This window comes from Ovis canadensis, chromosome 3, assembly GCF_042477335.2.
Source record: "Ovis canadensis isolate MfBH-ARS-UI-01 breed Bighorn chromosome 3, ARS-UI_OviCan_v2, whole genome shotgun sequence".
In the NCBI taxonomy this organism is placed as follows: Eukaryota; Metazoa; Chordata; class Mammalia; order Artiodactyla; family Bovidae; genus Ovis; species Ovis canadensis.
The window spans coordinates 38529574-38544232 of record NC_091247.1 but is presented as its reverse complement, the minus strand read 5'-3'; the positions used below and the strand labels follow the sequence as shown (position 1 = coordinate 38544232).

At 36.8% G+C, this 14659-nt stretch overlaps 1 protein-coding gene across 1 annotated transcript in view; it reads left to right on the top strand.

Annotated features, from left to right (window-relative positions):
- Positions 1-13452, top strand: part of GMCL1 (germ cell-less 1, spermatogenesis associated) — a 56171-nt gene extending 42719 nt beyond the window's left edge. The window contains exons 12-14 of the mRNA XM_069582917.1: positions 2607-2752; positions 4817-4904; positions 11388-13452. Coding sequence (XP_069439018.1) covers positions 2607-2752; positions 4817-4904; positions 11388-11516 — 363 coding nt within the window. The 3' untranslated portion in view covers positions 11517-13452. The remainder of the gene's footprint in view (positions 1-2606; positions 2753-4816; positions 4905-11387) is intronic.
- Positions 13453-14659: the final 1207 nt, after the last annotated feature.

Here is a 14659-nt window from a genome sequence, read left to right as displayed (position 1 = left end):
CCTCCTGTAATGACCCCTTCCCTTCTCACATATTCAGAAGGTTTGTTCATACAGTCATCACCTCCCTCTCCTGCGTCGTCAGTTTTCTCTTCTGCATCATTCTGATGTAGCTTATAACATGCTACAGCATCGGCCATCCTAAACCATTCCCTGCCCCACATTCCACTCTAGCTCCCACTCCACTTCCCTGTACCATTTTAAAGCAAAACTCATTGAAAAAAGTTGCCTGTCTCCATTCCAATTCATTTACTCCAATAAACTCAAGTGAAACTGCCGTGCCACTATCACCACTGATCCTGCATTACCAAATCAGGTAGTTTTTAGTCTTCTGAAAGTTCTTGGCAGTATCCTGCTCACTCACTCCTTGGAGATTTTCTCTGTGACTTCCAGGAGAGCACACTGTGCTAGTTTTCTTTCTACTTAATTGGCTGATTCCTGTAAGTCTTTGCTAGATCCTTCTCTTTCTCAACACATTGATATGACTGGAGGATCAGTACTTGGACTTCTTTCTTGTCTTTGCTCTTTGGCTGGCTCCTAAGTGATCTCTAGTCCTATGGCTTAACACCAATTTCTAACTCCTGTATCCAGTTTCTCATGTGACATCTTTCTTAGAATCCTAATAGCATCTCAAATAGAATAGGCCCAGCTAAACTCTGGTTTTCATTCCCAGATTCCTCCTTCCCAAGTATTCTCCAACCCATAAATAGCCCTTTTGTTCATTCGTTGTATAAGCTCGAAACTTTGGATTCTTCTTTCATTCCACACCTGTTGTCTGTAAGAAGTTCCTTTAAATATATAGCTTCAAAATATACTTGCCCTGTCTTCTGCTGTGACCCAAATCCAAGTCACCATTTCCCCTTGCCTGGACTGTATTGTAGCTTCATAACTGCTCTCCCTGTTTTTACTCTTGTACATTCTGTTTTCCACACAACAGCCAAAATCATCTTTTTAAGATGCAAGTTAGATCATGTTACCTCCTTCTCTAAAACTTTCCATTAGACTTTTATCACACTTAGAAGAAATCCAAACTCTTCTCTGCTGTGGACACTGGGCGCTATATTCTCTGGCCTCTGACTGGCTCTCTGAACTCATCTCCAGCTTCTGTCCCCCTCAGTTACTACCCTAGCCACATAGCCCTTTTTGCTGTTCTTCAGATATGCCAAGCATGTTTTTTCCTCCAGAGCTTTGGACTCGTTGTTCCTTTGTCTAAGTCACTTTTTCCCAGATAGCTAACTGGTCCGCTCCTTAGTTGACTCAGGGCTCTAGTCATGTAGCATCTCCTTAGACATTCCCTGACCACCTGCCTGAACCAGTGGGCTCCCCAGCTGCCAGCTCCCATCCTCTGCCCTGTCACGCTCTCCTGGAATTACATTCTGTCCTCCTCCACTCAAATATACATGTATTAAAATATACATTTACTAGGGCTGAAACTTACTTACTGCCATTTCTTCAATGCCTAGAGCAGTACCTGGCACAAAATATGTGCTCAATAAATAACGAACTATTGATTTAATGCTGTAATTCATAGTGTCAACCAGGCACTCAAAGCCCTAACTTCAACTTCGTTGTAGCATGCCACTTGACTTAATAGTGTCTTGTTAACTATTAGTTGATAGAATAAGCTTGTGAGCCTCATGATGGTTTTATTTCTTTACTTTTTGGCTACACTGGGGTCTTTGTTGTTGCTGTGGGCTTTTTCTCTGGTTGTGGTGCACCGGCTTCTCATTGCAGTGGCTTCTCTTGTTGTGGAGCACAGGCTCTCAGAGCTTATGGACTGAGTGGTTACAGTTCCTGGGTTCTAGAGCACAGGCTTAATAGTTGTGGTGCACAAGCTTAGTTGCTCCACAGCACGTGGGATCTTCCTGGGTCAGAAATCTAAACCTGTGCCTCCTGCATTGGCAGGCAGATTCTTCACCATTGAGCCACTAGGGAAGTCCCTCATGATGGTATTTAAAATAACTCAGTTGTTGATTCTGTTGGTTAGTTTAGAGTATTTTTAAAATTTAATTTAAACTTTTTTTAAAAAAAGCAGTGTTCATTCATTACTCCTTACCCCTTGCCTCTGGCAGCTACCAAGCTGTTCTCTGTAACTGTGAGCTTAGGAGTTTTTTAATACATATATATATTTTTTAGATTTTTACATGTAAGAGAGATTACACAAGGTATCACTTAAGGTATTTCAGAGTATTTTTAAAGCAGGAGAAATTTTAATGGATTCTTACTACCTTTATCTAGACTACTAGTTTCCTAACCTATATACCTCCTTAGAATTGTAGTAAAAAGCCATATTAGTTGGGATAAAATTACAGTGTGGAGAGTTGATGAAATAGATCATAAAGAGACAATATTAAGAAAGTACCTTAAGGAATAATGATCATAAAGGCTGCTTTTGCTGGCTTTGATGTATACCATGTCTGTGTAGTAAACCTTTTATATGTCTCACAGATATATTCTGTGTGGTAAGTCTTAAGGCACTGACAAAATTAGGAAACCATGATACAGGAATATTTGAAATGAATTAAAAAAAGAAAAGACATTTTGATCTTTTAATTTTTGACTTGCTAATATGATAAACTGAAGTAAATCTTTTCTCCTTTGTATTTCAGTACTGCTGGCGGTGGACAGGTTTTAACTTCGGCTTTGACCTGCTTGTAACTTACACCAATCGATACATCATTTTCAAACGCAATACACTGAATCAGCCATGTAGTGGATCTGTCAGTTTACAGCCTCGAAGGAGCATAGCATTTAGGTAGGATGAAGTTTTCCCACCCCACTCTTCCTCACTCAGAAGAACTATAAAAATGAAATAAAACCATAATTTATACCAACAGTGGTAGAACTTTGGTAAGATACAATATACAGTGAAACGGAAAGGCAGTGATAAGGCTCCATTCCTATAAAGTGTATTAATAATCAAAAGTATATAAAAAAAGTATAAAACCTAGATCTAATATACCAGGAAGAAAGAATGTGCTAAAATATAAATGGTATAGGGTTGATACTGGGCTTAAAGCTATTGCCTTGCTGCTAATCCTAAAAGGTCCAAACTGGAAATATAACAAGGTACTTTTATAGGAAAACATGTCTCATATTATCCTTAACTTTCTATAGGATTTCAGATGTCCAACTTTGCCTAATAGTTGAGCTGGCAATATTTTTCTGGAGAGGATGCTGACAAATTAGAAAATAGCTTATTGAACAGATTATTTAAAAGTCCTGGATTCATGTTTACCTTGTGTGTGTGTATGCGCAGACACGTCCAACTCTTTGTGGCCTCAGATTGTAGCCGGCAAGGCTCCTCTGTCTGTGGAATTTTCCAGGCAAGAATACTGGAGTGGGAAGATCTCTAGGTGATCTTCCTGTGCCGAGGATCAAACTCTTATCTCCTGCATTGGCAGGCAGATTCTTTACCACTGTGCCACCTGGGAAGTCATATTTAAGGTACACCATGCACAAAAATTAACTCAAAATGAATCAAAGACCTAAACATATGAGCCAAAACAATAAAATAACTCTTGGAAGAAAACAGGAAGCAAGCTTTTTGATACTAAATTTGACAGTGATTTCTTCAATATGATACCAAAACACAGGCAACAATAACAACAAAAAAAAATTGTTCAACTTATCAAAATTAAATCACATGTCAAAGGACACTTAACAAAGTGAAAAGGTAACCCATGGAATAGGAAGAAAGTATTTGCTAACCATATAGCTGATGAAGTAATATCCAGTATACATAGAGAACATCTGAATTCCACAACAACAACAAAAAAAACTTGATTCAAAAATGGGAAAAGAACTTAAATATTTCTCCAAAGAAAATGTACAAATGACCAATAAGCACATGGAAAGATGCTCAGCCTCACTAATCATTAGGAAAATGAAGATCAAAACCACAGTGAGACATCACCTCACACCTGTTAGGATGGCTAATATGAAAAACAAAAGTGTTTGTGAAGATGTGGAGAAATTTAAGAATGTTAAAATGGTGCAAACCCTGTGGAAAATGGTATGGCATTTCCTCAAAAAATTAAACATAGAATTACCATATTACCCAGTGATTCCTCTTCTGGTTATTTACCCCCAGAGAATTGAAACCAAGGACTCAAACATATTTGTATACATAGCAACATTATTCACAGTAGTCAAAAGAGGAATGCAACCCAAGTGTCAGCAGATGGACAGATAAAACATGGCATTTACCTAAAACAATATTATTCAGTATTAAAGTGGAGGGGAATTTTGACGTGTGCTGTAACATGAACCTTGAAGACACTGTGCTAAGTGAAATAAGCCAGTTACAAAAGCTCACATGCTGTATGATTCCACTTACATGATGTGCATAGAGTAGACGAGTTTATGGAGACAGAAAATAGGATGGTGATTGTCAGGGGCTGAGGTAGAAATGGAGAATTCATGTCACTGGGTACAGCTTCATCTGGGGAAGTAGTAAAGATTCTGGCTGGATGGTGGTATTGACTACAACAGAACAGTGTGAAATGTCTTCAGTGTCAAGAACTATACACTTAAACTTGGTCTAAATGGTAAGTTTTATGTCTGTTTTATCACAATAAAAAATAAATTATTTTTATATCCCAGATATATATAATAGCACAAGCTTAAAAATGTAAATGGAATCAGTTTATAGTTTGAAAAAACTTTGCAAAGTATTATCAAATAAAAGACTTCTAGAGAATAAGTAAATAAAAATTTAAAAATTAGAATATGGAAGAAAAAAGTAGAAAGTAAAGTAGGGCTTATTTAATCTGCACTTTAAAAAGTCATTATTTTTGTGCTTGTGTGTGTATTCTAGATTACGTTTGGCCTCTTTTGATAGCAGTGGAAAACTAATATGCAGTAGAACAACTGGCTATCAGATACTTACACTTGAAAAGGACCAGGTATGTCTCATTACTTCTCTGTTAATTTTTTATTGTAGTATTTGTCTTTTGACTCCTTTTTGAAAATTCGTAAGATTTTAATATTTGACTTAGAGATTGGTTTGAGAGTTTTTTGAAGGTAAAGATGGAAGTGCCATGTTTACTCATTCAAAGCTTACTCCATTCTAGCAGAAGTGTCACTAAGACAAAAAAGAAGGTAACACAATCTGATTGGAGGGGCAGGGAAAAGTTGACAGTACGGAAATAATTATTCATCCTGAACATGATCTTCAAAAAGTTATGACTCTTTAATTGTTTTCTCCATTGTGTTCATTATTGCATTTATTTATACATTAATAAGAAAGACCTTAAAAACAATCCACTAAGTTTCCATAGATGCTGGATATTAAGAGAACCTACTCTGCTAGCACAGTGGGTTTCTAAAATGACAGACATCTACAGTGTTCCTAAAATTATCTCCGAGACCGTTTGTTTCTTCATAAATCACATGCGTGTATAAGTTTAAAAATGTCATGATGCCAAAGGAAACCAGTTTCAAAAAATAAAAAGAGCTGTTAAAAATCAAGGAAGTTTGTTTCTAGTAAAGCTAACCATCATTTCAAAGGACACACTGTGTTTATAAAGGGTTTGGAGCCTGTAGTTTACATAAATTATTAGAAGTTAGCAGTTTTGAAAGAAAAAAATAGAAAATAAAAAGAAAAACACACACACAAAGAAGTTAGCAGTTTTCCTCAGACTGAAGAGCCTATCATAGAATATCAGAATTTAGCACTGCATGGAGCAGCCTTAGAAGTTACAGTTCTGACCTCCCTGCCTTGTATGAGAACTTCTTTAACAGCATTCTTATGGACGGTCTTCAACCACTGTTGGAACTCTTAGGGATGAAAAGCTGACTCTGACATGTGAGGTAGTAAATGACAAGGTAGATAGATAATAAGTTCAAATCTGCCTCCACTAAAATTCTCTACTGGTCTCTCTCACACCCTCTGGAGCTGCATGAACATTGTCTATCTTTACCTTCAACTTAGAACTTCCTTAAAAAAACACTGTCATGGCCCAAAGCAGCCAGAGACTTAATTAAAAATCACCAGGCCTAGTTGTATTCCTAGCATTCCTTGATTTGTTCATTCAACAAACATTTGTGTCCCTGTTACATGCTAGGTTTTAAGCTAGGAGTGGAGGAAATGAAGAGAAGCTTATGTTATAAAGCTGAGTAGCACAAGAGAGATGGGCTCAAAGACTGTAACATTGAGGGAGATATCTCGAACCTTTGGGTGTTGGGGAGTGGTGAGGGACAGCTCAGGAAAGCCTCTTCTGGACAAGTTGAAAAGTAAATGGATACCTGAACCAGTCCTCAGATGGAGCCCAGGGAGCATATGGGTCCTGCAAGGAACTGAGAGGTTTGAAAGAGAATGAGATCAGAAGGAGTAGAGCAGGGCATGACAGGCCATGGATTGAGTTTGGACTTTTTCCGAGATCTGTAGAGAGCTATGGGAGTTGCATGTATGTATTTTATGTAGCTTATGGAGGTTTGTTTTAGAAAAACAGAGAATAAACAGGAAAAAAAATCATACATGGTTCGCTGAGAGATGACACTTCTTTCATCTCCTATATTCTTTTTCCAGAATTTTATCTTAAACTGCTTCGTAACCTGCTTTTTTCCCACTTTGTTGTATGTAGCTTTTCTTGTCAATAAATGTATATGTGCAACATCATTTTTTTTGTCCTGTAGTTTGTGTTTTTTTAACTTATTTTTAATTGAAGGAAAATTGCTTCACAATATTGTGTTGGCCTCTGCCATACGTCAGGATGAGTCAGCCATAGGTATGCACGTGTCTCCTCCCTCTCTAACCTCCCTCCCACCTCCCACCGCTCTAGGTTGGTAGAGTCCTGGTTTGAGTTCCCTGAGTCATACAGCTAATTTCCATTGGCTATCTGTTACACATGGTAGTGTATACGCTTCCATGTTACTCTCTCCATTTGTCCCGCCCTCTCCTTCCTCCCCCGCGGCCCGTGTCCATAAGTCTGCATCTCCATTGTTGCCCTGTAAATAGGTTCCTCAGTACCATCTTTCTCCATATATATGGGTTAATACATGATATTTCTCTTTCTGACTTCACTCTGTATAATAGGCTCTAGCTTCATCCACCTCTCTTTAGAACGGACTCAAATGCATTCCTTTTATGGCTGAGTAATGTTCCATTGTATGTATGTACCACAGTTTCTTTATCCACTCATCTGATGATGGATATCTAGGTTGCTTTCATGTCCTAGCTATCATATATAGTGCTTCAGTGAACATTGAGGTATATGTGCCTTTTTCAATTTTCATTTCCTCGGTATATGCCAAGTAGTGGGATTGCTGGTTCATATGGTAGTTCTACTCCTAGTTTTTTGAGGAATCTCCATACTGTCTTCCATCGTGGCTATATCAATTTACATTCCCTCCAACAGTGCAAAAGGGTGCCCTTTTCTCCACACCCTCTAGTATTTATTGTTTGATGTTGGCCATTCTAACCAGTGTGAGGTGATAACTAATTGTAGTTTTGATTTGCATTTCTCTAATGAGTGATGTTGAGCATCTTTTCATGTGTTTATTAGCCATCTGTATGTCTTCTTTGGAGAAATGTCTGTTAAGGTCTTTCGCCCACTTTTTGATTGGGTTGTTTGTTTTTCTGATGTTCAGTTTTATGAGCTTCTTGTATATTTTGGAATTTAATCCTTTGTCAGTTGTTTCATTTGCTATTATTTTCTTCCATTCTGAAGATTGTCTTCCCACTTTGTTTATATAGTTTCCTTTGCCATGCAAAAGCTTTTAAGTTTAATTAGGTCTCACTTGTTTATTTTTGTTTTTATTTCCATTACTCTCCGAGGTGGGTCATAGAGGACTTTGCTGTGATTTTATGTTTTATACAATGTTCTGCCAATGTTTTCCTCTTAGAGTTTTATGGTTTCTGATCTTACATTTAGGTCTTTATTATCCATTTTGAGCTTAGAGGCGTGATAATGGCAGGAAGACAGTCTAGAAACTATTGCTATAATCCAAATTATCAGCAGTAAACAAAGTATGAATTACTGGTACACACAATAACATGGATGAAATAATTAAGCTAGATGCAAGAAGTGAGACAAAAAAGAGTACATTCCGTATGATCTTTATTGAAAACTCTAGAAAAGGCAGACTATGGAACAGAAGCAGGCAGTTGGTTTCCAGAGGGTAGAGGAAGCATCAGGAACCTAAGGACACTTTGAGGGGGATGGATATGTCTATTATCTTGAGTATGCTGGTTTCTCAAGTGTATATACATGTAGGAGAACTTATTGTATATTTTATGTAACTTGTATGTTTATACCTAAAGAGCCTTTAAAAAAATAAAGAAACCAATATCCAATTTAAAAAAAAAATGCTCTTGCTGTAACCCAGATTGGAAACAACGAGAACCTCAACTTAAGGAGGATAGTAATGGGGTGAAGAGATGTTGATGGGTTCTCAAAATTAAGGGGTGCATTTGGTAGAATTTGATGCTTAAGTGTGTGTGAGGATGAAGAAGAAAGTAGTCAGAGATAGTAGTACCTGGCTTTGTGACTTGGGCAACTTTTCCCTTATATTTGAATTACAGGAAGGAAAACGAACATGACTTGGGGGTAAAGAGATGATGAATTCCGTTTAAAGCGTATTTGATTTGAGGGCACTGAGGTAAAAATTGGTACACTGGTAGATAAATGGGTCTAGCATTTATCAGCAGTGCCTGGGCTAGGAACAATGATTGGATCAGACAACCTACAGGAAATTATGTTGAGAATATGACAGGGTGGAAACCTAGGGAGCATTGGTATTTAAGGGGTGGGCAAAAAAAGTAACCTGGTGTGAGGTATTTAAGAACTAGGATGGGGAATCAAAACCAGTTGCAAGCATGACAGTACTGATGGCCCAAAAAGAATGGAAACAGTAGGTAGTATTCAGTAGCTGATGATTTAAACTTGAGTCGCTTTATGTCTAAGCGAAGATTTCTAATAAGGAGTTGGACTTAAGGATTCTGAAATTTAGAAATGATAGAGCTATAGTAGAAATAAGTAACATGAGCCGCAGAGAGTATTCAGTAGCTGATGATTTAAACTTGAGTCGCTTTATGTCTAAGCGAAGATTTCTAATAAGGAGTTGGACTTAAGGATTCTGAAATTTAGAAATGATAGAGCTATAGTAGAAATAAGTAACATGAGCCGCAGAGAAGAGAGAAAAAACAGTCTGGAAACAGATGAAAACTAGGAAGATGCCATCACTATGTCTGATGCTGTGATGTATGGACTTCACTGCTTCCATGCCATAGTGGAAGAAGGAAAATGGAGCTTTTCTAAAGATAAAGGTGCACATATAGATATAAACTGAGCCATTGGGCAGCGTTAAAAGTTTTAACAAAGCAAGAATTAGGTGTCTAATGGATGGGAAATGGGGATTAGTACAGTGTAATAGTCAGAAATGGGTATGTCCATTAAGCCCCCAAGTGATATCTGCATGGCTCTCTTTCTCCAGAATTGGGTCTTTGACCTACTGTCCCCTACCAACCTTAACTATATTTAGATAACAGAATGCTAATTTTCTTAAGAGTTGTGGGTAAAGAATCTTGCTTTTATCATCAGGTACACACATCATCAAAGCTTTTGTCCTCAACAGACTTAGTAAATCTGCCTTGACTCAGGTTATTGCTACAGATGTTGACTAGTCCAGGGTGACTTAAGCATCTGAAGGTCAGCTGTGCTTTGACATGCTTGCTGCCAACCCTGTTTGCACTGTCAGCCAGGTGATGCTTCGTCTGATTTGTCATCATATCCATTTTGTTCACTTAACAAAATACCACTTTGCCCATTTTGGAAACTACAGAGTGAGTGTGTGTGTGTGTGTGTGTAACATTTCTATTTGTGTGGTGTGTGTTTGTTCACTTAACAAAATACCACTTTGCCCATTTTGGAAACTACAGAGTGAGTGTGTGTGTGTGTGTGTGTGTAACATTTCTATTTGTGTGGTGTGTGTGTGTGCATGCATGCGTCCATGCGTGTACTCTGTGTGTGTGTGTAACATTTCTATTTGTGTGTGTGGTGTGTGTGTGCATGCATGCGTCCATGCGTGCGTGTAACATTTCTATTCCTTGCCGCCTTTATCCAAATTTATCTTGCTGCTCCCCTAACACAGAAGCTGTATCTAGCTGAGCCTTTGTCTGTCACTGAAATGTTCCAGTTTTAGTCCCTCTTCATTGTAGGAACACATGCTTCAGTAAATAATATAAAATTCTAGATTTAAACAGCATTTTAAAAGTATATTCTTCAGGGACTTCCTTGGTAGTACGCCTGATAAGAATCTGCCTGCCAGTGCAGGGGACATGAGTTTGATCCCTGGTCCGGAAAGATTCCACGTGCTGCAGATAACTAAGCCCGTGCACCACACCTACTGAGCCCATGCTCTAGAGCCCATAAGCCGTGACGGCTGAGCCTGTGAGCTGCGACTACTGAAGACCACTAGCCTAGAGCCTGTGTACTACAGTGAGGAGTAGCCCCCACTCAACACAACTAGAGAAAGTCCACACATAGAAACAAAGGCCCGGCACAGTCAAAAATAAATATTTTTAAAAAAAATTTTAAGTATATTCTCCAGAATGTATAAAGATGAAACAAATGCATATTAGTTCAGAGAATATATCCCAACTATTGAAAAAATGGAGGAGTTCCCATTTCAGGGCTACTGCTTACACTCTAAAAGGATTTATTCTTTTCACGAAAACCTACTGGTAAACGGTTCCAGAGATCTGTAGCATGAGTGAGTGAGGGTTACATTTGTAGCTCCCAGGTGTAGTATCAACTCCTGTCTCTGAAATCTCAAGTTGCTCTCATGTGTATTGATGTAACTGAACTTGAAATTGATTTTACATGGTAATGTATATTAGGTTCCAGGAGACAAATGACTTGTTTGCATTAGAGATGGTGGGAAATCTTAGACAAGAGTGAGAAGAAGCCATGCTTATTGGTGACAATAATGACTCCCATCAAGTATCTGCTGTGCATAAAGGCCATCAGACAGAAGCCAAATGAGAAATCTCTGTATTTCTGGGCCGTATCTGTTCCTAAAATATGTAGGTACTTGACAGAAATTTTCCAGTAATGAAAATAACTACCATTATTGGTTACTTAATATATAGCTGGCTTTGCTAAGCCCTCTGTGTCCACTGTCTCGTTTAATCCTAGTATAATCCTATGGAGTGGTTATTCTCCCCTTTTACAGTGAGGAAGCTGCAGCTGATAGAGTCAGTGACTTGCCCGAGGTCACAAAGCTAGTGGGTGGAAGTCTTGAGGTTTGAACAGTGACTGTTAGGTTCCAGATGCAAACTTTTAACCACCATACTAACCTTTAGTTCACTTAGTTCAACAGTTTGGTTCTCTGTTTTATTTTTATACTACTACTATTATCATTAAAGTAACAAATTTGTTTTATAGGAACAAGTAGTGATGAACTTGGACAGCAGGCTTCTGATCTTCCCTTTATATATCTGCTGTAACTTCCTGTATATATCGCCAGAAAAAAGAACTGAAAATAGTCATCATCCAGAAAATCCAGAAAACTGAAGATCTCACCAGTTGGAAACAGTAGCACTTTGAAAGCTTTTTGGCCAGCTTTAATTTACTGGCCCTGCAGATACTCACATCTAAGGTGACTAACAATGACAAAGGCCTTACGAACTGTACAGATAATACAGAAAACTATTCTTATCCTCATCACATTTCTATGCATATATGGAAAAGCATTTTAAAGCCAAGAGAATATCTGTCAAACCATTTGCTAATAAAGATATCAACTCATGCTTTTTAATTTAGCATCAGCAGAAAATTGCTGTAGGTAAATTTCATGTTTCTCTACAACCATACATAGTTTTCAGCTTGAACTTTGAATGTTAGTGACCCTCAATTATCCATTTGTTAGTTGCATTTTTATTTGACTAAATGAATGCTAAAGGAATAATCTGGCCAATTATAAATGCTCTTTCAATTGGTATATTTAAAGCTGTCCTTAATTTTTTTTCAACTGCTCTTTATGATTCCTCCTACTAGTCAGATATTCTTCAGTCTATATATGTTATTAATCATTAAATTTTTTTTCATGGTTTTGAAGACTACACTGAGGAACTTTTATTTAGCTTAAGCATTTTCATGCTTTTTTATTTTGCTTTCCTAGAATTTTAACAAGAAAAAAATCAGCTTCAGGCTTTCAAATGATCTTGAATAGGGGAAGAAAATTAGTTTGATTCTGAGGATATTCTTTTGCCTTTTATGGTCTTTTCTTTGACATTCTGTACAACTTTATCATTAGGTCACAGATTACTTATGTACCAAATATTATACTTTAAACATTTTTATATTCTGTGATCTTTGAATTATTTATTTTCAAATTTTAGTTGGGAATCCTATTTCCTACTTAAGCTCAGGACTTTATAATCTCCGAATTGAGTGCCTTTGAGTTACACATAATACTAGAAATCTCATAGTAAATGTACATAAGGTCGGAGGATATCATATAGAAGCTGATAATAAAGCATTAATGTATAAATAGAACTTATTTTTGTCAAAAATGAGATGTACATTTTTCATGATTTATATAAGTTTGGTTCTTGCATTTACTGCTAGTTTGAAAATAGCCACGCTCATCATCTTTCCAGTCAAAGTGAGTACTTTTTGTGGTTAATATATATTTTTAGTATGTTTTAAGAAAAATGGGAATTACTTTTGTGTACCTGTACAAATAATAAATACCCATTTGGAGGAAGAATAAATAACATATAAAACGAACCAAAAAAAAAAAAAACTCAGTTGAAACCAGAATTTTTTTTCCAAGTTCGGTTTTTTCTAGTTAGATTTAACTTTTAGCACTAATTGCTAGTTTTTATTCCCTAGCAATATGTCCATACATTCATAAATCACTTTTGTCCTTTCAAAATTGATCCTCATGGTGAATTTAAAGGAAGCTTTTAAATGCCTTCCCTATCTCCACCCCTAGAACTGTAGTTTGAATGGTTTTAATACAATAGTTTGGCTGTATCAAGAGACTACATTTCTTGTTTTTGTATTTGGCTATATCTCTTTAATGAGATGCTTTTGTTTTTTTCCTGTCTTATTGTAACATCAGAGATTCCTTACCCTTACATATTAAAAATATAAATACCAAATTTAAATCAAATTATTTAAATAACTGAATTTTTATAAATCTTGGGAGTAAAGATAAAGTTTGAGTATATTAGTAAAATTATTTCATTTCACTTGTATGAATTAATCAAAGTAGAATTATATATGGTTCTTGTCCCTTGTTTGTTTCCTAGCAAAAATTGCTTACAAACAAAAGAATTATTTCTTAAATCACAAGTAAGTTGTGTTCTCACTAGAGAAACCGGTAATTGTCAGCTGGTACTCCACAATGATAGTAAAGATCTGCTTTTGTTTTCTTACCAAATACTTTGCATACTTTTCATTCTTTTTAATTGGAATATTTCTAATAAAGTATTAAGTGTCAGCCGAAGTCTTATATAAACTAATATATATGAAGATTTTTGTGTTGGTCACCTTTTGCCTTATAACCTTTGCCAAGTCTTTTTTTAAGCTGCAAGGGCTAGAAAACAATAGCCAACTAATAATTATTTTTATTTGGCTATCAGTAAAGAAGAGGTTCTTAAGAGGAAATATTCTAGAGTTCCATCTTAAATTACTAGAGATCTAAAAGTACACCTTTCTTTTTCAAAAAATAAATTTGGCTTGAAACTTAGCAAGGTAGGCAAAATTAAATGATTAGTGGTAGTCATTGGTTTTTTACCAAGCATTTAGTAGCCAACATTTTATCACATTTCAAAGTCTTTAAAGAGGATTGATTGCCATCATTAATAAGCAAATTTCAACATCAGATGTAAAAATAGGGTCACCAGAGTCACTGTGGCTATCTAAGCTAATTAAAAATAAATAGAATTTAAAATTTACTTCCTCAGTCACACTAGACACATTCCAAGTGCTTAGTTAACCACAAGTAACTAGTGGCTACTGTATTGGACAGTGCAAATATACTCTGTTCATCATTGCAAAAAGTTCTACTGAACAGAGGTGCTCTAGAATATTGGACTGTTAACATTGAAACTGTCAGGAATTATATTCCCTTAAAGATGAACCCATGTAAAGAATAGAAAAGGATAATAGAATGCAATCACCTAGAATGATGTGTTGAATCATAACTTCAAGTAATTTGGACCTAAATCCATTAACTACAGTAAAAAAAAAAAAAAGTCACAGTAGTTTCCTCCCAACCACAGAGTTTGCAATTCGTCTGAAAGTCCATCATAAACTGATACAAACACAGAAAGCCTCAAACATCATCAATCACTATTAACTAGTGGTCAAACTACATCTAATTGGTGGTGAAATTACTGATTCAACAGTATGCATCCATTTGTAAAGATAAAGTCAAGTTGCCCAGTCATGTCCAACTCTTTGCGACCCCATGGACTATAGCCCACCAGGCTCCTCCATCCATTGAATTTTACAGGCAAGAGTACTGGAGTTGGTTGCCATTTCCTTCCCCAGGGGATCTTCCCAACCCAGGGATTGAACCAGTGTCTCCCACATTGCAGGCAGATGCTTTACCATCTGAGCCACCAGGGAAGCCCTCTGTAAAGATAAAAGTAGGATGCTTTTGTAAAGGCTGGTGGTTTTACATAAAACAGGACTAGAAAAGG